At 38.6% G+C, this 22,434-nt stretch overlaps 1 protein-coding gene across 2 annotated transcripts in view; it reads right to left on the reverse strand.

The window, feature by feature from the left end:
* GLRA2 (glycine receptor alpha 2) overlaps positions 1-7,079 on the reverse strand; it is a 128,940-nt gene extending 121,861 nt beyond the window's left edge. For both annotated transcript variants that reach the window (XM_008494769.2, XM_008494768.2), the window contains exons 1-2: positions 7,012-7,079; positions 4,674-4,807 (exon numbers count right to left, since the gene is read on the reverse strand). In XM_008494769.2, coding sequence (XP_008492991.1) covers positions 4,674-4,807; positions 7,012-7,079 — 202 coding nt within the window. The remainder of the gene's footprint in view (positions 1-4,673; positions 4,808-7,011) is intronic.
* Between the last annotated feature and the right edge of the window lie 15,355 nt (positions 7,080-22,434).

The following is a 22,434-nucleotide window of genomic DNA, read 5'->3' on the forward strand; positions in this document are numbered from 1 at the left end:
AAGCACTTAATTACTGATCAACTCAGGGGCCAAATAAGTAAGCAATGGGCTTAAGCATCTGGGAAAAACTGACCCTTGCTGTCAAGGAGTTAAAGTATTAAAGTGCATAAGCCATTTCCTGTAACAGTTGTCAAGCTAATTTTCAGTAAATTACTTAGTCCATGTGTTTATTATTCACATATAAACCCACTGACTTAGCATGAAAATGACATTACACCAGTGTAATCACAGACTAATCTTTTACAACTACTGTCACTACATCCTCAACTACATCCCTCTAACAAGACTTCTTTGAGTTCTGAAACAGCAACTTTGGGGCAAGTTAATTCACACTGCATTACACCATCCAGTGATAAGGGGAACATTAATGGGGACTGTTGCTTCATGCCTCCATATAACTCCATAAAAATCACAGTATTACTTAGAAAATAATGACTTAATGGCAAAAAAAAAAAAGCACTTAAAGCATAGAGTGAAATTTAGTACAAAAGAAAATTGCTATTGTCTTCTTTGCAAATGTTTTCCACACCAGAAAATACAACACTTCTTGGTGTCAGAGCTCTTGGTGACAAACTCTTCTCTCCACCCAGCACATGATAGTCAGACTACTACATAAAGTATTGGCATAAAGGATATAGTAATGCCTATAGAGAAATAGTTTTCTGTATTTGATCACTTCTAGCTTGTGTTTAGATTGTAAGTGGGCTTTGAAGATGAAGGTGTTAAAAAGTAGAAATTTAGTAACTTTGGAAGGCCAACACCTACTTGGAAATTTTAAGTCCAAGCTGAGTTTCTATAAGCCCCCCATCTCTGTGATTAAGTTGTAGATTGATCCTTTGTACCATGGCATTGAACACAATGCTCTGAGGGAACCTGAGCTGAATATACAATAAGTGAAGATATGGCTTCACCATCTCTGGTTTCTACAAGAGATAGCACATTCTTGGCTAGTGTTATAACACAAGTGCCCTATGCTGCTATTTCTGGTTTTGTTGAGAAAAGGGAAGTGAGCAGTGGAAAAAACACAAGACATTGGTCTGACTTGTTGTTACTGGGTTTTATCAGTAAAAAAAATATTAGCATAAACCAGGTAAAAACTATATCATGTGGGCTTCACTTTTTTTTTTTTTTATTTTAAAGAAATTATGCTCAACTAATGTTATAATTGAATAAGTGGCAGTTCAACTCATAGGGCCACGAGCATGTTTTCTGTCAGCAGAAAGACTCTCAGGGACTTCAATTAGCATTAAGATTGCAGTCTTCATATTTACATTTAGAAGTATTCCCTTCTGTGTCCTTCTGCAAATGATTAGCCTATTCAAATTCAATAAAAGCCAAGTGTAAGATGAAAAAGTGTGCATTAAATATTTGACGGATAGTGGTTAAAGGAAGGTGATTTTGAGAGCTGTCGTTCTGGCACTTCTGTCTGTTCATCAGGGGAATAGTCTCTCTCAGTGCCTGGTCATTTTTGTATCTGGCTACTTGGTCCATCAAGAGGAACCAGAAATCTGCACTTTTGCTTTCAAAAGATTGTGTAAGATAAGAAGATTAAAAAAAAGGCTCTTTCAATATGCAGTTCTTATGTAAAAAAGGAAAACCAAAAACCAACAATGCCCCCCTGCTGTTGTTGATGACTAAACATTTATATACTCTTTCTCTCCCACTACCTTCCTGAATTTTCTTATTGGCAAGAACAATTTAGGCAAAAGCAATAACAAATGATGAAATGCTGTATCTGGATTAAACACCTGATGTCTCTCTCATTAGAATGCATACCTTCAAACAGATGCTGTTTTCCAGTAATTCAAATTAGTCATAAAAGCATATTTACTTCCAGGGGGAGTGGAAGATTCTCCCACTTTGGAAAGTTTTAAATCTCAGCTCAACAGGGTGCTGAGACATCTTATATAAACTATAATATTAGAAGGGTTGGACCATATGATCCTTGAGGTCCCATCCAACATGGCATTCTATGATTCTAGGACTTAATTATCAATGTTATAAGATCTAGGTTCTAGGTCAGGGTTCTACTCAGTTGCCTACCCGTGAAATCAGATTCTGCAAAGTGTGTACAGTGGACTTGGAGAAAGCTATGTAACTGATCTAAAGCAGAGAAAGCTAGGAAAATGCATGACTTAAACAGTCTTGATCCACAGCATCTTTTGCAAAACACAGGAACTAATATTCACCTCACTAATATTCACTAATATTCACAAAGCCAGATAGCAGATCCCTAGTCTATCCGTTGTTCCAGCAGGCCTCTCTTATGCTTAAAAATTCTTGCTTTGAAATATAAAAAGAGTTATAAATTAGGTAATCATTCAACCTTTCCTGCATCCATACTTTTATATGAATTAGAATGTCAATACTGTACAATAGCCCCCATCCACAAAAAGATCTCAGAATACTGAATGTTAGAAGATAAAATAACTTGTATAATGGTCACAATAAAGACTGAATACAAAAATATCTGCATAATACCCAACGCCATGAAAAATAAATTTATTTTGACCTCTTTTTAGGTGTACTTCTTATTCTTTAAGATGAAGAAATATGTAATTTAGGGCTATAAATATTTTCAGGTTTTTTTAAAAGTTAACAAAACCTGGGCAACCAATGCATGGGTGTGCATCATATAGAGTAATAAAAATGGTTATTAGCTGACAAGGTTTTGACTGTTAAAGTTCAAAATGGCATGACTTCACTAACTAGTTCAGAACTTTGAGATCCAAAATACCCTTCAAAGGAACATAGCTAAAAACAAGAAGACCTTTCAGACCCCACACCAGGAGACTGAGAGCTCTGGGAGAGAGTTCATAGATATGAAGTTATAAAAAAATGCTGAAGGTGTTAATCAGTTTGAACTGCTGCAAAGTACCATCTGCTCTGGAAAGTGCCTTAAAAAGGAAAAAAAAAAGGAAATTGCAGATTCTTTGCCACTGAGGGTTCATCCATGTCTTCAGCCAGCAGCTTTGCTTTGGGAAAACAAACAAAACATGGAACTTGGAGGGGAGCTGTGTCTGCCCAACAGCTCAGCATACACCCTACATTGTGCATCCCAACCCTTCTCCTCTTGCATATCAGTGGAGCAAAATTATGCACCAGTCTCTTCCTGTATTTTCATGAAATAGGTTTAAATATATACTGGGAAGCATTAAAGAGCTGTCTTTAATTTGTCCTATGTACAAGGACTGCTGCTCTCCCTTGTATTATCTGATCTACAAGAAATGAAAGAGAAGTCAGTGCGTGTGCCTCCCATGTAAAGGGCAGGAATAAGTTTTTTATAATTGTTACCTTGCTCAGTTCGGGTGATTTCTGCCTTTTCTTGCATTCTATAGAGCTTGACTGATAATCATGCAAATGCACAAAATGAATGTGAGAGTCTAATGTGATATTACTTACTACAATGGGGGCTCCAGTTGAGGAACTCAGGAAGCACTTCAAAAAACTATTCTGAAATGAAAACTTAAGGCTTCCTGACTAGAGCTTTTTAATTCATCAGCTTTTATACCTTTGGGTCTGAAAGGTGTACTAGGTTTCTTCTCACTCAGGCTTAGGAAGCAGTTTAAAAAGGCACTTTGTTCCAAATCTTGTAATTTGCACTTGTGGAACAGAGAGAAGAAACTGATCTTTGATCTAAATTTAATTAAACACTTTTTCGCACTGACATTCAAGCTTCCTCTTTCTTAACAGTTCATTCACTGGCTCAGAAGTGCTTGTTTTTTTCTAGTTGTTATCAACATTCACAGCACTACTACACAAATGTACACTGGCATCAGATTTGTTACGGAAGGAAGCAGCTTATCAGTTTTCAAAGGAAAACCATATTCTGAAATTTAAAGTGGCATAGGAGAGACAGTTTTGGTGGAATTATAAGGCTCTCCAAAATGTTAAATATTTGCACTGGATCTCCCAACTCTTTGCCTTTAAAACCATGAGGCATTTTATGTTCACTTCCATGGGGATTTGCAGGACCACAGAGAGGAAAACTTGCTGTGAATACTAATAGCTGCAAAAGAAGCCTCTGCTCCACAGCCTTCTTTGTGCTGGAAAGGTGGTGGTTTCTCTCCACAACTCGTCCCCAGTTTTGGAAGAAAAGGAGGAAGTGACAAACAGAATATGGTTTTTACATATTGTAGGGATCCTGAAAAATTGGTTCTTACCATTCAGTCAACATTTGCAGGATAAAACCTGCTGTGTGAATACCTTGAGTCCTATCTCTCCCCATTTTAGGGAAGAAGGTTTTACTTTCTTGAAGTTGAACAAAAGCATAGACCTTTTCTTCAAACACTGCTATATAGAAGACAACACCTCAGCTTAGAAACATTAAAGGCATTGTCTCCTTGGCTCAAAAAGTAGAGGAAAAATTGATCTTTGCTTTTAGTGTGAAAGCCAGAGTCGTATTTACTACATGGAATTAGTAAGGTCTTGAGAAGCAGCCCCTGACAGTTTAACATTATTGTCCCATAAAAAAAGGATTTTCAAGCTCTGGGCCCTTATTACCTCCGTGTTCTTTTAATTCTTTCTATGGATCAACTGATCTCCATGACACTTTCACACTGGAAAACTGAAGTAATTTAAAAGAGAATCAGAACCCAGAGGTTAAACCCTCAAAACTATAATTTATTCAAAACATAATTGATTAATTAATCAGTAGTATTAATTGAACTTACCTTTAAAATTTGGTCTGATTCTAGCATCATACCCCGATGTCCTCCCCATCAATTTGTCCAAAAAATCTGAAGGAGACAGGGTCTGTGAGGGGGATTTTCCAGATCTTGAATCATGTTCTTTACAGAAAGTCGTCCTAAATAAATTATTAGCCACCATTAGCTAATATTTAGCTTGTATTGTAGTCAAGTAATGGAAAAATTGTAGCACTAAAAAAAATTCTCTAAATTAAATGAATACAGCAGTATTTTCATAATAAAGTCTATTTTTCACCTGAGAACTTTATTCTAGAAACAAAAGTGGACTTAAGGTAGAATGCATGGACACAATTTACGATTGAGAAAAAAAACACTTCAGCTTTCAAAATACATTTGTTACTGTTTTAAGACTTTAGAATATTCAACTTCCTCTTCATCTTATTGTGTAGAGCAATTTTACAGGGTCTCTGATATGCTATTTCATATCATTGCTTTAATTACATGTATGCTGTTAAAACTATCTGTTAACAAAGGTTTAAAGTGGTCTTTAACTTCCAGACAATAGCTGAAAAATACTGGATTTGTTAATGCTGAAAAGGAAATAGATAAAGAAAAAAAAAAAAAAAAAAAGAAAAAAAAAAAAAGAAAAAGTTCTTTACAGAAGCTACCTGACAAAGATGTAAATCATGCTAGTGAATGATGTCTGGATTTTCACCCACCATGGTAAAAAAGGTTCCAGAGTCAGCCACATCTGATTTTATGGGGTTTTTTTACCAGTAAATATCAAATAAGAAAATTGATCCATATTATCACCAGCTGGTATTTATATGTAAACTCTTGGAATGCATCTCTGCTTTCAGGACATAAGAGCAAACTTCTGGTACCATATCATGCATGCAAAACAGGGTGTACATAGCGTATTACACATTGCAATCACATTAAATATCACAGAGAAAGAGAATTTAGGAGTTCCCCACAGGTTTCCCTAGTGAAAAAGAAACTACAATGAAATGGTTGTATTTGGTGTGTAGAGGCACAGATGTCATCATAAACCATTAGCTGGATTCTTAACCAATTTCATCGTTATCTACATTTCAACATAATTTTTGAGCTATATTCAAAGTACTTCTATGACTGTGTCTTCTTAACTAAGCTCTATTTAAATATCTGCTTAGACAGAACTACTCAGTTTCACGAGTGTTTTGTAGGGTTTTTTTGTGCATCTCTCTACTCAAGTAAAACCCAATTAGGTACACATGTGAGCATCTGAAATGAGACACAACTATCAAATCCTTTATCTCTTTACAGAAGCACCAGAACTATTAAAAGGCAGAGATGATAATAAGTTTAATGATGTGATTCCCACTTTTTTTAGGTTCCATTTACAGAAGGCGGTTGTATCTTTTTTATTTTGCCAGTGACATGGTACCATTGCAAAATAACTTTAATTTTTAATACGTAATAAATGTTATTCCCCACATAAATACTGAAAACATTCAGTTAAAATGAGAAATAGTGGAAAATTAATCTGGTTCCCTTATTTGGGGTTTTGCTATACAAATTACTTCTTTTTCATTCAGATCCCACTAGTTATGAGTTGCGTTGTGATCCCAGACTCATGAATGTAAACACTATTTCACTCTGTCACTGTAGATATATCTCATTACTCATATGAAAACATTTCATATGTCTACATGCAGATACACAGCAGTTGCACAGCATAATAATGAATCTGAACTGAAACAGTGTTTTCCTCAACAAGACTGACCTGTTTGCTTTGTACTGTAAAAAGTCAATAGCTGAAGCAAAAGCTCATGAAACATTAAAAAAAAATAAAATTGAAAGAACAATCATAGGTACTGGTACTTTAAGCAAACACAATACTGGTCTGATCCAGGGTTTTCCCAAAATCAGAGGACTAGTCTTCTAATTTCAAATAACTACATCCCTGACAAAACTGGTTCAGTCATTTCCAAAGCTTGAAGAGGAAAGAACCAAAGCAACTTCCTAAACAGTCTCCAATGGGAGGAGAGAATTTTGCAGTTCAGAACAAAAACTATAGAAAATGGTTTAGGTATATTGATTCACAGTGACGAAAAAAAAAAAAAAACATACAAAAAAAAATCCACATGACTTTGAATCAGAGAAATGGAAAATAGCTCACCCAAACTTGAGATTATTATTTTTTGTGTTTGTTACCAAGCAACGAGTCTCCAAGTGTAAAAGGGATAGCCTCTATAGAATGAACATTAAATACTCTCCAGTATAGCAAACAAACTAGGTTAATGTGACGTAGTATCCTTATAGTTATGATTTCCACAATCTTTTGACAAATATCATCACATAGAGTTGTATCACCTACCTGAAGTGGTTTGTCTCTAAGAATAACGCAAATAAGGTTGTCAAAATTTTCACTAGCTGCCGGTTCATTCCTCCTGCTTTCTGTGATGATTTGGAAAATATCCCAGAAACGATTCCAGAGAGATGCAGGGGAAAAGTAAGCTGGTGCTGCCTAGATTCCCAAATTCAGCAATAATTTAATTTTCTTGGCAACCGGGAAGAGAAGGTCTGGATCTCTACTAACTGGGGGTAAAAAAGAAGTGCCAGTCCTTGGAATCATGGTCAGGTCAAGCCTAGGCTCATCTCCAGCAGCCAGCACAAAAGAGACAAAGCATCAGATCTGGTTGTTCCCCCGTCTCGTTTTTGATGATGGAGGGAGAAGAGAGGGGAAAAAAACCAACCAAACAAAACCCACCAAAATAACAAACCAGAAAAGAAAAAGAAAGGGGGGAAAAAAAAATAAGAAAGGAAAAGAAGAGGAAACCCAACTACACGGGGAGCATCACGCAAAAGGGAACAGCGCTGGGAGCAGTCTGTTGCCAGTGTGTTTGATTCCCCTTTCGCTTTGAAAATTCGGATTTCTCAGCGGTGGCGGGGCTACTGGGTCGGTCTGCTCTTTCCCCTCTTTGGGCAGGGAGGCGTCGGCTCCTGCCTAGGAGGGAAAGAGGCAGGGAGGGAGGGAAGGAAGGAAGGGAGGAAAGGAAGAAGGAAGGACGGAAGGGAGGAAGGAAGGAGGGAGGGATGGAGGGAGGGATGGGGGGCCGTGGGGGCGGAGGGGAACCCCGTCCCTGTGCTGGAATGAGGCGGGCGGGAGCGCACCGCGCCAGAAATTCAGCGCTGGGACAGCTCCGCGCTCCCACTGCGCAGGCGCCGGGTTGGGAAGGTGGAGGGGGGGGATCAGGGGAGGGAGGGGGGAGTGGGGGGGCGAGCGGTGTCTGCGTGGAATGGGGCGGGTTGGGGGGTGGGTGAGTGGGTGTCTCTGTGGGGCGCGTTTGCGGAGGGTGCGTGAATCTGCGGGTGAGAAGCGCGGTGTGTTTGCACGGGTGAGGGGGGTGCGAGTGCGTTTGCTGGGGGGGGGGGTGTCCGGGTGAGCGGGGGGAGTGAGTGGGTGGGTGCGCGTTTGTGCGTGGCGTGGGGGTGCACCTCTGCAGACATGTGTCTGAGGGGGCGGCGTGTCGCGGGCTGTGGGGGTGTATCTCCGCGGTGTGTTGGAGAGTGGGGGGGATAGGGGAGGGGGTGGGGTTCGCGGGGTGTCTGTGTGTGTGTGCGGGGGTGTCTGTGTGTCCGGGGGTGTCTGTGTGCGCGGTCTCTCTGGCAGCGCGATCCCGCGTTGTGGCGGTGGGAGGTGGGTGCGTGGCGGGGTGTGCTCCCACACGCCGCCGGGGGAGATGCTCTTCCCCGGGGCCCGACCCCACCGCCCCCCACCCCCTTTCCCGGCCCAAGGGTGCTTGGACCGGCAGCCTCCGCCTCTCCACCCCCACCCCCGCCGGCTCTCGGCTCTCCCCAGCGGTAGGCAGGAGGGCGCCGTGGGCGTCCCCACAGGGAGGTGCCGCCATCCCGCAGGTGCGTGTGGAGGGGCAGGGGAGGAGAGCTCCCCTCCCGTGAAGGGCAGAGGGAGGCGGGAGCCCCCGCTACCCGTGGCTGAGGCATCGGTGCAGGGAAGGATGCGAGCGGGCCCCTTTGGGGAGCTATTCAGTGAAGATCTGAGTGGGTGTGAGGAGGAGGAGGAGGATAAAGAGCGGTCTGTGAGGAGTTTGTGGAGAACCAAAGGGGGAGGATTGTGTAGTTTCCAGTTGGGTTTATTTCTCTTCTCCACGGTGTGGAGAAAACAATGGCAGACAGCTTGCTAGGGGATGTTTCCCACCTTCAGCCCCCAGCATGCTGGAAGGACGTGCTTCTCCTTTTCTACCTGGGCAGCTGAAACGTGATGCTGTTACCCGAGACCCCCCAGGTCACCAGTGACTGAGAAGGGGTGAGGACCAGCTCTGCCGTTCTCCACAGTCCTGTGTCCTTCCCCCAGTGCTTCCCATAACTTTAATTGCTCAGTTACAGGTTCTCATATCAAACCCAAGCTGTCATTGAGCAGTCATTCAAAAGGAGGGAAAAATTAACTTGCTCCTCTGAAGCATGTATGGTGGCTCTGCACAACACACTACAACCCTAAAAGCATTTTGGTAGCATAGTTTTAAATGGGAAATCTCAGCTAGTAATGTTTAGGGAATATACAATGCTTTTTTTCTCTTGCTTCCACCAGTTTTCCCTCCCACCTGTCAGTGGTTACTCTCTGGTTCTGTGTACTCTGCAACACCCTGAGAAGAAGCTGGGTGCTTCCCTACCAGTTCAGTTGGTTCTCATTGGAAAATCCTAAAGTCTGAGTAAATGAAAATCAAATATCTTTCAACAATCCAAAAAATAACTCCTGCAAAGAAGCTGTCTTTTTAAGCCATCCTGCACTCCCAAAATAAAAAAAAAAAATTATTCTTCCTTCTTCAGTTTTAAGTCCAGCCTACAGAACCAGTCCACCTGAAGATTGATTCAGTTCCACAGAAGTATTCACATGCACACACATTTCTCTTATTTCCAAGTAAGAACCTATCATATAATGGCAGGGCCTCTTGTGATGTTTGTAGTCATCTTCAAAAATACTTCTGAAAGGTAGCTGTTCTGTTCCCACATTAGCAAGAGATCAAAGCCACTTACAATTCATTAAATGAAACTCAGTTGTTGCATTTTGTTTGATTGTTTTATTTTAATCCTGTAGAAAATATCTGAAAGAAATCTGCCTTACTAGCTTACTAGTGCAAGTGCTAGATAAGACAAGATTTGATGCACAAAAGATTGAAACACATTGAAACATCTTCTAACCTCTCCAAATGATGGGTTGTCCTGCTCACGTAGTCAGTTTATGCCTCTTACTGCAGTTTCTCATTCTGACACAAAAAGCTCACAAAGCTGCATCTGGAAATAATGCAATAGTTTTGAGTCAACAGAGATAGACTTTTCAAAATTTGTGCCTGTCCACATCTACGTAGGAACCCAGTAACATTGCTATATACTTTTGCCTTGGGTTAAGATACATTTTGAAATTACAAAGGGACGATTTCCATCTAGCTGCAGGAAAAATCTATGTCTCTTTAACCTACACTGCCACCTGCTTAAAAGTGTGGGGAATCTCAGGATTGCTTGCAAAGTTTCTAATGCAGAAATCACTGAACACAGCAAGCATCTTTCCGATGATACATAGATTCTGTTCACATGGATTTTGTGGCAGCACTTGCTTTAAAAGACCTATAAATATTCGTTATATTTTTTGGTAGATGAAACCAACTGAACATTTCTGTAAGTTTTTTAACTAGAGAAAACCTACTTGAAAGTCTGCTTTACAAGACTTATCTGCTATTGGCTATTTTCTGCACTTCATGGCTCTTTGAATATAAAATACTAAATAAATAATATATAATAATAAATATATATATATATGCAATAATAATAAATAACTATATCTCTAAGTGAAATAAATGTTGCAGGAAGTTCTCTAAAGTAACCTGTCCTTCACTGGAATGGATTTTGTAAAAACACAGCCAGAGATGTAATAACAAAAATTTTGGGTATCTAGTTCAACATTCCTTACACCTCCAAGTGCTTAGAGGGCTTCAGTGACATATTGCCTAGCATGGTGGTTAGGAAGAAGAACTAAACATTATTTAATAATCGAGGGCTGAAAATAGCACTTTAGTGGGATACTAACTGAAATAACAGAAGCACTCAATCTTACATTTTCCTTCTTCAAACTTTGAGAGCTTATTTTCTCTCATCAGAGGTTTTAAGGTCATGCTGGATCTACTTCCTCCCGGGGAGGAGATAAATTTTGGTGCCCCCTTCACCATTTTTCCATGAATCAACATATGCATGAAAAAATTCTTGCTTTCAGTCATTCTTACAACACAGGTTCTCCTCATCATCCTCCCGTGAAAAAGTTGTTTATAGTTGTTTTGAGTACTGCATGTCTCTAAGCAGCCATTCACTCACAATTAGATGGTGTCTCTAAAAATGCACAGGCAATGGCCAGGGATGATTCACAGCTCTATGGATTAGGGAGAAGGGAACAACTGGGAAGCGCTGTGCCTGTAGGTAGTGAAATGAGGCAACCAGCTGCCACTAATTGCCAGGGAGTGGGCATGAGCTTGTGTTAAGCCCACCTGTGCCTGATTAGGGTGGGCCCCCACTGCGCATGAGCAGGACCAGGGGGCCAATAAAAGGTAAGGCTCAAACTCACAAACTCAGCTCATGCTGGAACTCACAACCTTGGAATGCTTGGCTTTAACTGTGTCTTTCAGCACTGCACTACCTTCATTGAGGGTGAGGCTTGAGTGGCACAGCCAGTTAGTACGCAGTTATACAGACAAACCTGAGCAATGCCGAGGCTGGGGGTTCAAGACTCAAAAAGCCTCACCCTAACGGCGATGAGCTCTAGTGGAGCAATGAAGGTAGTGCAGTGCTGAAAGACACAGTTAAAGCCAAGCATTCCAAGGTTGTGAGTTCCAGCATGAGCTGAGTTTGTGAGTTTGAGCCTTACCTTTTATTGGCCCCCTGGTCCGGCTCATGCGCAGTTGGGGCCCACCCTAATCAGGCACAGGTGGGCTTAACACAAGCTCATACCCACTCCCTGGCAATTAGTGGCACCTGGTTGCCTCATTTCACTACACCTGTATGTACTCTGCGTTTCCTGGTGTCCTCTTCCCACGTATGAGCTGTGATACAACCATCAACGTGCAGCAATTTCTGGGTGAGTTACACAGATGTGATTCTTTCCAGCGTCGCATTTATTATTTTATATTTCACAGCACATTTCTGACAGCAAAAGTGTGGCAAATGAATGGGGGTCTTCAAGGAGTCCTGTTTGGGATGGGGCAAGGAGGCTTGCAGTAAAATGGCATGGGGAGATGAAGGAAGGTGAGAGAGAAATGTTGCTCTTCCAGTGTTGGGGCTAAATGCCAACCGAGTTTCCCCAGGCATATAACAAAGCTTAGTATTTGTAGTAAATATGGTATATTATATCAAATATGAACAAATTCAGTCATTTCTCTGCTCAACCTGAGTTTCTTGAGCACTAACTGCAGGTCAGATAATAGGACATTTTCCACGTAAATGGTTTAATAAAAGTTATTTGGAGGCATGTGATTTACGTTTGTTTTCACTGTGTATGTATTTTTGGAAACCTAAGAAATGTAAAAAGTAAGGCCATACCACTTTCTCAGATTATGATGAATAAGTCATCAAGAAGCATGCTTCTGAGGAAACAAAATCCATCACTTCAACTATGCAATTAGTGTCTACAAGAAGAGAAAATTCAATATAACTTTCAAAATGGTATTTCAGATTATCATAATTGTTGGATGTTTGTTAACAATGCCAAGTGTACTTCAATATACTGCCAAAATAAATGAATGAAGAGTACAGTCTATTTAAAAGTTCCAATTATAGTGAGGGTAAAAAAGCCAAAACAAAAGCCTGAAGGTAATCTAACATGACTTCATGATGAGCCAAAGATAAGAAACCAGCTGGCCTGCTTTCTGAACTGTACCGTAACAAAATGTGTAAAGGATAAAAATGTTAATGAATTTAGTTTTAATTTTGAAACCTTTACTAATGAGAAATATCCTTCACAGAGTGGCAGTGATAGTCTTAGTCATGTTAGGGCAGCACAACAGCCAGTTCTTAAACTGCCCAATTTGAAATCAAATAATATATTTCAAACATTTGTGACATTAACAGATATAACAAGGTTTTTGTCAGTGCAGCACCTTTCTGCATGTATCCCAAGTACTTTAGCATCATTCTTTCTTTTTTCTTATTAGTTTTCTGAGTATCTCTAAACTCTTTGAAAAATAGAGTCTTTATTTTTCCCTATTATTTTTTTCCTTGTAAATAATAACAAGCATATCTGGAAAGAAAGCGTAGTAAATTTATCTTGAATGAAATTTAATATTGTAAATATATTTTTGTATTGAGTTTACTTCCTATTTCTGCATTTTACTTTAAATACTTGCTATATCAAGCACATGTGTGATGTATGCATAAATTTATCTTTGTATTATAAAGTGCCTGTAATATTACTTCCCAGTGTGGGTTTGTTTTGGGTTTTTTTGATTTTTTTACTGCAAACATAGGAAATAAATAATATACTGAATCTCATTTGAAAATTTCAATTCCTCTCTATTTAAGCTCTGACATTTTCACAGTGCCATTACACAGAGAATGATTTCACTGTTACCATTTGTTTTAAGTGGATTTGGCTATTTTTTTTTTTTTTTTTGGCATTACCATTAGATTTCTGGTTTCCTCAAGAAATTCCTATGCCACAAGACCTATTTGGTGATTACTAACACTTTACTCCTTGTGTGGTACCAGCAAAGCCATAACAGAATAGGAAAGCATGTCATACAAATAAAATTACAACATCCAGCATCTTGAATATGATGATGTTGGAAATAAGGGAAAATAGGAATATAAAGTTGTATATACTTCAACCTGTCCAGATTTCCTTGGGGAGTAGTAGGAGGAAGAAAATGAGCTCATTAAAATGAGCTACTCATTTATTCCTTGACCTTCAGGCCCAGTGCATGGTTCATACCGGGAGGGGCTGGCAGATTTCCAAATGGCAGAAAAAATAATACTCAGAAACATCACAAAATTGTACTTTCCCTTCCTTTCATATTTCCTCTTGGCAATTCAGATGTGAATCTGACTCATTCCTAGTTCTTAGGTGTCATTTGTGACTTAAATTCCTTATGACAACATATATTATATATCACGAAGTTCAAGAAAGGATCCAAAGCAAACCCTTCCACCAAAGGCAACCTCTACTAATCATAAGAAATCACTCTTCAGCTTCAAACTGTTGCCTTCCCCTTTAAGCCTTCTCTTATAAAATAAGAACCTCCTTACCTGGAAATGCTGTCTGGATTAGTGGAAGGAAGCCCAATAGACTGAAGTAGTTCCAGACCTGCTCCAGCAATGTATTTCTCCCTGCACCTCAGCACTTTGTTTTATGATATCCAGGAGGCTAAAGAGCAGGAGGCATGAATTGACAGGGTGCTGATGATTGCTTGCCATGGTGTAGAGCCCAGGAAGAGTGAAAGTAGCATTTACTTTTGTACATTTACTAATTTGCACCCAAAACAGAGTTTATAGTGTTGCAAGATAATTTTTTGTTGCTTTCTATGTGTCCGGGCTTTGAATCAGCACCTGCAGGTCATCATTGCTGCTGGAAAATAATTTAAAGCTCTTGTTTAAATCTTGCTTGAATGGAAACATCATCCAATTACCACAAAATTAGCAATTACTACAAAATACATCATATGCAAATTAAGATTACTAAGTGGCATCACTCAAAAGAAAAATCAATGATGTGAGCTAAGTTATGTTTGGTTTTGCTGTATGTGAACCTGTACCTCACAAATTTATTGTAAATATGTGCTCCTACCCACTTCTTTTGTTTACTTTATATGAGCTGACAACATCTATGAGAGACAAGGATTTTTGCAGAAAATAAACAGGCCTTTTTTTTCTTAGAATTAGGCAGATTAGTTCAATTTCTGACCAACATTCATTCAGCTTTAGCATTTCAATTGCTTTTAAGGTCTGAGAGAAAAAGCAGCAAAGAAATGCTTTACTAAGGATTTATCTAATGTATGTCTGCTAGGATAACAAAGAGTTCAGTAATGTCAGAATAATTCATCTAGTGAACACTTGCTTCCAAAATACATATATTTATATGTATACATGAAAATCCTCTCAGAGTTCTCATTTTCATTGGCAGTAATTACTTTGTTCCAGATGTTATATGTTAACTGAATGAATGAAATATCTTCTACTGTAGATTAGAGACTTGGGAAGACAGCAGAATTGTGTAGTAATGATGAGTAATGCTGTGTATCGTACTCAGTTTAATCATGTCTTCCCTTAATGCTTGTAAGCTCAACTTGCTTCTATTCTGATGCTATTATTTTGTAAATTTTGGTCTTTGATATTCAATCAAGTGTGCATTCTTCCTGGCTTGCAATGAAACAGGTTTTTTACCCCATTTAATGCGTATCAAGCTTATTCAAAATAGCATTTTTCAATAGACTACAATATGGCATCTGATCTTGCTATAAGGGTGCTGAGATCCAGAGTGGTTTAATCATGTGTGCAGATAGAAGAAAATCTGTAAAGCTTAATTTATTTATAAATGGATTACAAGGGTTTCTTTAAACTGATCTTTTCATTTTATATGCCTAGAGAAGAGCATAATGAAACCAATCATAGTACAAAATATGGATGATTTAGATAACTGTATGTGTCCTCCTTGTGCTGCTTCTGCCTTACCAGGATTAGCCATCCTCTTAGCAAACCCAAAATGCAGACACATGCTAATTTTCAGTACTGTTAATAGGTGTAAAACAAGACAAAAAAAAAAAAAGGGAAAAAGGGAAAATACTTTGGCCCAGATGATATTTGAACTTTTACCTGTGGCATTTGGACTACAAATATCTCTAGTCACAGGACAATGTGGTGTCACTATAGTGTGGAGCATGCAATAAGGCAGCAGCATCACAGAACAAATATTGATGTGTGGAGTTTGTTTTGTGGTTTTCCACTCTACAGATGTGTCTCTCTCACCTATTTTTTTTTCCTCTATCATTACTAGAGAGGAGTGTCAAGAACAAACATGTGAGTGTGTAAACTCTTTTCCCCTGTCTTTTCCACTGTTCTAGCTACTGGGAGGTAAAGTGCTTTTTGTATTTCATCTGACAACCTCTTTGTGGTTGCAGTGTAGAGAGGGAGGGATCTCATTTTCTGCATCCCAGTGACTCACTGATAGCTCTGCAGCCTCCTGGTAGTAGAAAAAAAATTGGTATACCTGGAATAAGGAGTCTATTAAACTTCAAAAGCAGAGGACAGACCCAAAACTGTGTTGATTCCAGACTCACAGGCTACTTGTTATTGGTATGCACATTCCTAAGCAGTTTGCTCTATGAACAGAGGCATCTGCAAGGTAACCTCTGAGTCCTTAACCATATTAGAGCTATGATTGTTTCTTAATTTTAGAGCATCTATGTGCCCATGACAGTAACACATCCTGTGGTGGGTTGTGGTTCTAGGGGCCTAGGATAATTAAAATGTCACTGAGTTATGTCTCAGTAACCTGGAAGGCTGTCTGAGATGCAGAGATGAACTATGCTCCAGAAAGGGTGATTTATTTGCAAATTTATTGAAAAATATTAGCATGCAACGTGATTTTTTTAAAAAAAGACTTCATTGGATTTTCCCTAGCATACACTGAATGCTACATAGGACTAGAAAAATGGCATAAACCAATATTTAGCTTGTTGAAAAAAATCATATTATTCAAGAAGCAGTATATGAACACATAATAAAAAGCCTGCAATATGATGAATTATTCATTATAAGGAAAAATTAAGAATGTCCATCCATTTCCTGAATGGAATGCTCAACCAAGCAAGTTTGTATTCACTAACCTTGCTTTCTGTATGAAATTTTCATTAATCCAATTTTTAAATGATCTTCTCATGTCTGGTGGTATTCACGGTTATAACCAGCAGTGAGTGATAGAGAGATCCTATGAAGAAAAAAAATATTAGAATACATGTCTTTTAGCTAAACTGTCCTCTATGGAAAGTAGTTAAGCAACAGGTTTCTATTAAATATTTTACCTACGTTATTCCTTCAGCCCTGACAGGAATTTGACTAATGCTCATTAACTCAATTCATTGAGCAGTGGCTTATAGAACATTTGTAATAAGATTTTATGGAGAGTTCACAATTTAAAATTTCCATTCCCTCCTTGTGCATGTGCATAATTACTATTGATACCAATGAGAGTTACACAGTAAACTACACAGTATGGACTGAGAAGCAGAAAAGGCTTCTATGGAGAATGTGGATATGTTCATATCTATCTCTCAATTGCTCCCACTCTGAGGAAAGAAGCAAAGGTCATTCTCCCAGACTTTTCTCCTTTCCTGACAAACTATGAGATAAATTAAAGTCAATTGGTGCTTCATTGGAGCTTTCAGACACCAGAAGTATTCAGCTTGTTAAATAGATTTGCTTCAAAGCTTTTATAAACAACAAAAAAGCCCCACAACCCTCCTTTGCTTTCAAGCTAATTCAGTAAAAGGTGCTTATACCACAGTTTCAGTCTTCTCCAGGGTTACATATTATAGTTAGGTAGTTAATGTGACTTCTCAAATCATCTGGGTGATGGTGTATCCTAACAACAACATCCCATAATCTGCTATTCATCAAGGAGTATGTTTTGATAAAATCAGAGCGTTCAGCTTTTTCTGGTTCAATAATCATCAGTGCACAACAGAAGACAAAAAAGACAAAAAATCAAGAAACACAAAGCCTTCCTAGCAATGTAATCTTAAAATACTAAGATTGGCTTGCAGCTGTTGATAATTCTATTAAAAAAGACAAGAACAGTACTGATTTTCTAAAATAAACATATTGACCTCCCACTATTTAAAGATGTGGTGTTGTGGAATTAATCCTGATAGGAAGCTAAAGACTGGCACCACTACAGAAAGACAGCCTTCAAGTTTATTTAAGCAAATATAGATCTGGGAGTAATCAACTCCCAAACCATAGCTAGATGCTTAATGAACCACTTGGACAATTTCCCTTGTCCAGTTAGAGACACAGGGACCCCAGACTGGCAGTGTCCTCCATTCTTTGTCCTTTTCTCTTAAACATCATGTTTTCCAAGCTAAAACATGCAATTTCCTATATAATGTTGAGTGCCTTAATCATATAAATCATACAGGGCTTTACAATAATGGGAAAACTGAGTTAGAATAAACCAAACCAAAATAAATATTACAATTTTTGTTAATGAACATGAAATTTTCTCTCTCTCTTTTTTTTTTTTTTTTTTTTTTTTTATCATCTCTGTTGCATGGATGAAAGTTCCAGTACAGTGCAGGATGCACTCAAAATCTGATCTGGCAAAACAGGATGCAGAAAATCTTTGAAACCTGTGAAGCTTTCACTGCACCTCAGAAAGCATCAGGTTATCACCCAGGAAAAGTTAGGAACTATCTTATATCCTCTAACCTTCCTTTGGTTTTGCCAGTCAGGGCAGCTTTCATGCCTGCCTGCCAAATCTGACATTTCAGCAGTCCAACAGCACTTCTAACTCGTCTCTTCAATGCCAACCAAAAGTTAGTTAGGAGCAGGGTCATGAAAAATAATACTTTTACTATAAATACAGAAGAAATACTACCACCACAGCAAATGTGCAATTCTTACATAGCATCTCCTCAAACAGATCTGGCAGAAGATGAGTACAGATTTGTCCATTTTCACAGTATTCAAACTCGGGATTGCAGTTCACTTGCATATGAACCCTCTGAAGCCTTCTAGGAAACTTTCAGATAACTCAAGTTAGCATCATCCTACCTCACCTTCTCCCTCATAAGCCCTTACAAACTGTATTCCAGCTGTGTCAGATGAATCCTCAGGCACTTCAAGATAACAAAAAGCTCAACCAAAGGTGTTCTACAGATAACTGCTGTCTTAGAGCTATGGGGCTGGAAATCCGCAGTATTTACTGAGAAAGCAGATTGTGTCTCTGAATTAAAACAGAAGCTTATGTGTTTCTCTTAACTTTCTATTCCTTCTGTATCTTTTTAGAAAATTTTGCTAGAATGCTGAGGTTTTCTTTGTGACATGATAATTTGATGTCTTTTAATATGGGGATGTGCTCTGACATCAGTTCCGGGGATAACACAAAGTAACTGGAATGTGAAAAAAAAAAAATCACCAATTTAAAATAAATGGTAATCAGTGCATAATAAAGAATTTATCTTCCCTACTGTGTTAAACCCAGAGGATAATCAAATGTGCTACAGGCAAAGCTGAAGTGTGATACACCATACCAAGACCTGCAAGCAGGTAAGTAAGTTGCTTGCAGACTTTTAAAAACTTAGATTTACTTAGGTAGTGGACCTAGCTTGTCCTTTTGGAGTATTACTGAGATTTTATGAATTATTCATACCACCTGGTTTAGTATTTGAAGACTTATAGTACATCACTGATGGTGCTTTTTGTAAATAAGCAGTGCAGAGAATTTAAAAGATTTATTTTTTTGTGTACTTTGACCACATCCCTGTGTTACACTGCTACCTAATTTCAGTGCTGGAAATGGAAACTACCCTCATTTCACAAGGGAAGTTCTTTATAGTTAAGTTCATTTATGTATTCCATATTCAGGTCATGAATGTTGGCCTGTATAAATGTTGATTTGTTGGGGTTTTTTTCAATTCAGAAGTACTGAAAATAATATATTTTAAGTATTCTGCTTACTTGTTTTTGGTTTTTAAATCCAAAATCTCTTCCCTGATCTTCATAACTGATTTCTACATGTCTACATGTCTTCATATAGAACTTACACTCATATCAAGAGGAATTATGACTATTTAAGACTTTTTTTACCTCTTAATTCAATTGAAACAAGTCTGTGTTTTGACTTCAATTAGAACTTAAATTCATTGGGAAAAGCTGAATCAATACACAAAGAAGGAAAGGGAGTGTTCAGACTTTTGCTTCCTTTTTTATTGTAATTGCTTTGGAAGCAGCTTTTTAGAAATGTAAAAATCATATCTCTCCAAATAAAAAATGCTTGTCATTTCCACTTAGCAAACATCTATCTTTGTGTCCTGTGTTTTTGTTCCTGCACAGTCTTCCCTCTTTAATTTCCTTTCTTGTGATGAAACATTATTCCTGATGTCTCTGATCCTTCACAACAAATTCACAGAGCATTTTAGTCTCTTCCACATAATTTATTTGCTTTCATTTTTAACACACATCCTCAAAGTAACTTACCACTTAGTGATATGCTAAATACTGGTTAAGTTCCACTGACTCCTCAGCCTTCAGTCTGACTAGATTCTGTCTTAAAACCTGGTCCCTATGGCTAAAGAGAAAGTAAAGGGAACTTTTTCTGATATAGAAGTAAGTAGTTTTATTTCACTATTCAGACACACATTCTTGATTTTCATGATCTACTTGTCATTTTAGAACTAGCCACAGCTTAGAGTCAGATATCTTCTGGCCTTCCTTTTACCTGCACTCTGATGGAATCTTAATATTGCAGGAAGAATGAATGAATTACTAGAGCTGCTCATATGAAAGGATTGAAACAGCCAAAAATCAACAGCCAGAAAAAGAAGAAAAAAGACTGCTCTAGACTTCGGATCAAACAGCTTGAAATGCTCAGTAAATGTATCCTGGTGCACAAAAAAAACCCCAGATCTCTGTTATGTAAACAAAATTGTAGTTGTAAATGCTAAGAATTTTCATATTTGATGCTAGGTCCTGGAAGTTATCCTGTCCACATTGTGGGTATAGGCTTGAAAAAATGCTACAGTTTTAAATGAAATGTGACACATTCATTCAGACTAAAATTTTAGTTTGCCTTTTATATCCATAGGAGATAGCAGGAGCTTTGTGATCTGTGTCTCTTTACATGAATGATCCCAGAACTATTCCTGTATGAATGGCAGCCCAATGGTGTCAGTGACATGGTCAAAAAGAATTGTTTTCAGTTAAAAGTTTCAGACAAAGAATGCCCAGTGGTCCATGGAAAATTGAGAAAGTTGGTAGTAATATACTCAAGAACTCTGGGTATCCTTGTTATAGCAACTCATAAGTTGAATGGGAGGCTTTGCTTTTGCAGCAGAGTTCAGTAGGAAGTGCACAGCATCAGCCCTCCTGCCTTTTGATGGCTTCCCAACTCCTTCATACAGCTTCCTTCATCTGTATACCTTAGTAACAGCATGCACCTATGTGTAATATTGTGTTGCATGTCTCATTTAGCTTTATAGCCACTTTTTGTCCTTTAGTTCTTTATATGAACAGTAGTTCTGCATCTTTCAGAACAGGATTCATTAGACATGCTCCATTCTGCCATAGATTTCTTGCAGACTGGCCTTACAATTCACCCTGGTCTCAGTCTTCCACATGAAAGAAAGCATCCGATGACTACTAATGGATTTAAAGGCCAATATTTCACTGTTTTTACCACAGTTTGAGGTAAAAAGAGCTAAAAAAAGGTTTCTATGAGGCATCATTATTTTAACTAATCTGAAGTGATCCATCCTGTGCATAATACTCCTGAGGCTTTCCCAGTAGCATTCATTTAAGTGATAGTGTTTTGTTGGTAGGGAATGCAGCATTTCAAGGCCTCCTCATTATTTCTGGATGTCCCTCAGAATATGACTGTTAACAATTGCATTTGATTGCAGAGAAGACAGAGTAAAAATTAGAACATAAAAAGTACTATAGATAATAAGGAAACCCAACCAGGAACATGAACTCTGTCTTTTTTTCTTTTTTATTAATCCTTTGCAATGAGTAGAAAAGTTAATGTAGCCTGCTGTTCATCCTGATAACAGATGACAAAACAACTACTAGCAGTTGCAATAATTAATTTAAAATACTTATTAAGATGCTGTCACTTGCCTATAAGTATCCATTGCTCCTCTTTCAGAAAAAGTCATATGTTTCTTTAGGACAGGTAGGGAAATCAGGAAGTCCAGGTTCACATTTTCCTTTGAGATACAGCCCTTCTAAGTACTATAGCACTGCAGCTGATGGTCTCCTATAATGTCTGTTTGCCACTGCAGAGAGCTGTATCTCATCAAAAGACATAATAGTAGCAGTATGATCATTGAAAAATATTTGTGGACTTTCAAAGTGAGGATAAGGCTTTGAAATGCTTACAGCTGTAGTTGAGTCAGTGATATCCTGTTTTGGAAATGGCAAAATTGTGTTGTGATCTAAAAAGAACGTTGTTGTTAAGACTGGTCAAATAATGCCCACTCTACTAAGCATTGGGAAGTGTTCACCTGTAGGACAGGGTCCAGCCTGGGCCTTTGTTTTCTTGAGATGAATTGCCTAATCATAGAAAAGTTTGGGTTGAAAGGGACCTCAGAGATCATCTAATTCTACCTCTCCCTGCCATAGGCAGTAATACCTTCCACTAGACCACGTTGCTCATGCCACATCCAATCTGATCTTGAACACTTCCTGAGATGAGGCATCTACAACTTCTCTGGGCAACCTGTACCAGTGTCTCACCACACTCTCACTAAAGAAATTCTAAAATCTAAGCTAAATCTCCCCTCTTCAAGTTTGAAGCTTCCACTTCTTGTCCTGTCACTACATGTCGTGAAAAGTCCCTCCCCAGCTTTCCTGTAGGCCCCTTCAGGTACATTAGGGATGCAGGTATAAGGTCTACTTAGATCTTTAATCAGGCTGAAGAATCCAAACTCTCTCTGCCTGTCTTCACAGGAGAGGTGCTCCAGCCCTTGGATCATCTCTGTGTCCCTCCTCTGGACTTAATGCAGCAGCTCTGTGTCCTTCCTGTGTTGGG

This window comes from Calypte anna, chromosome 1 (assembly GCF_003957555.1).
Source record: "Calypte anna isolate BGI_N300 chromosome 1, bCalAnn1_v1.p, whole genome shotgun sequence".
In the NCBI taxonomy this organism is placed as follows: domain Eukaryota; kingdom Metazoa; phylum Chordata; class Aves; order Apodiformes; family Trochilidae; genus Calypte; species Calypte anna.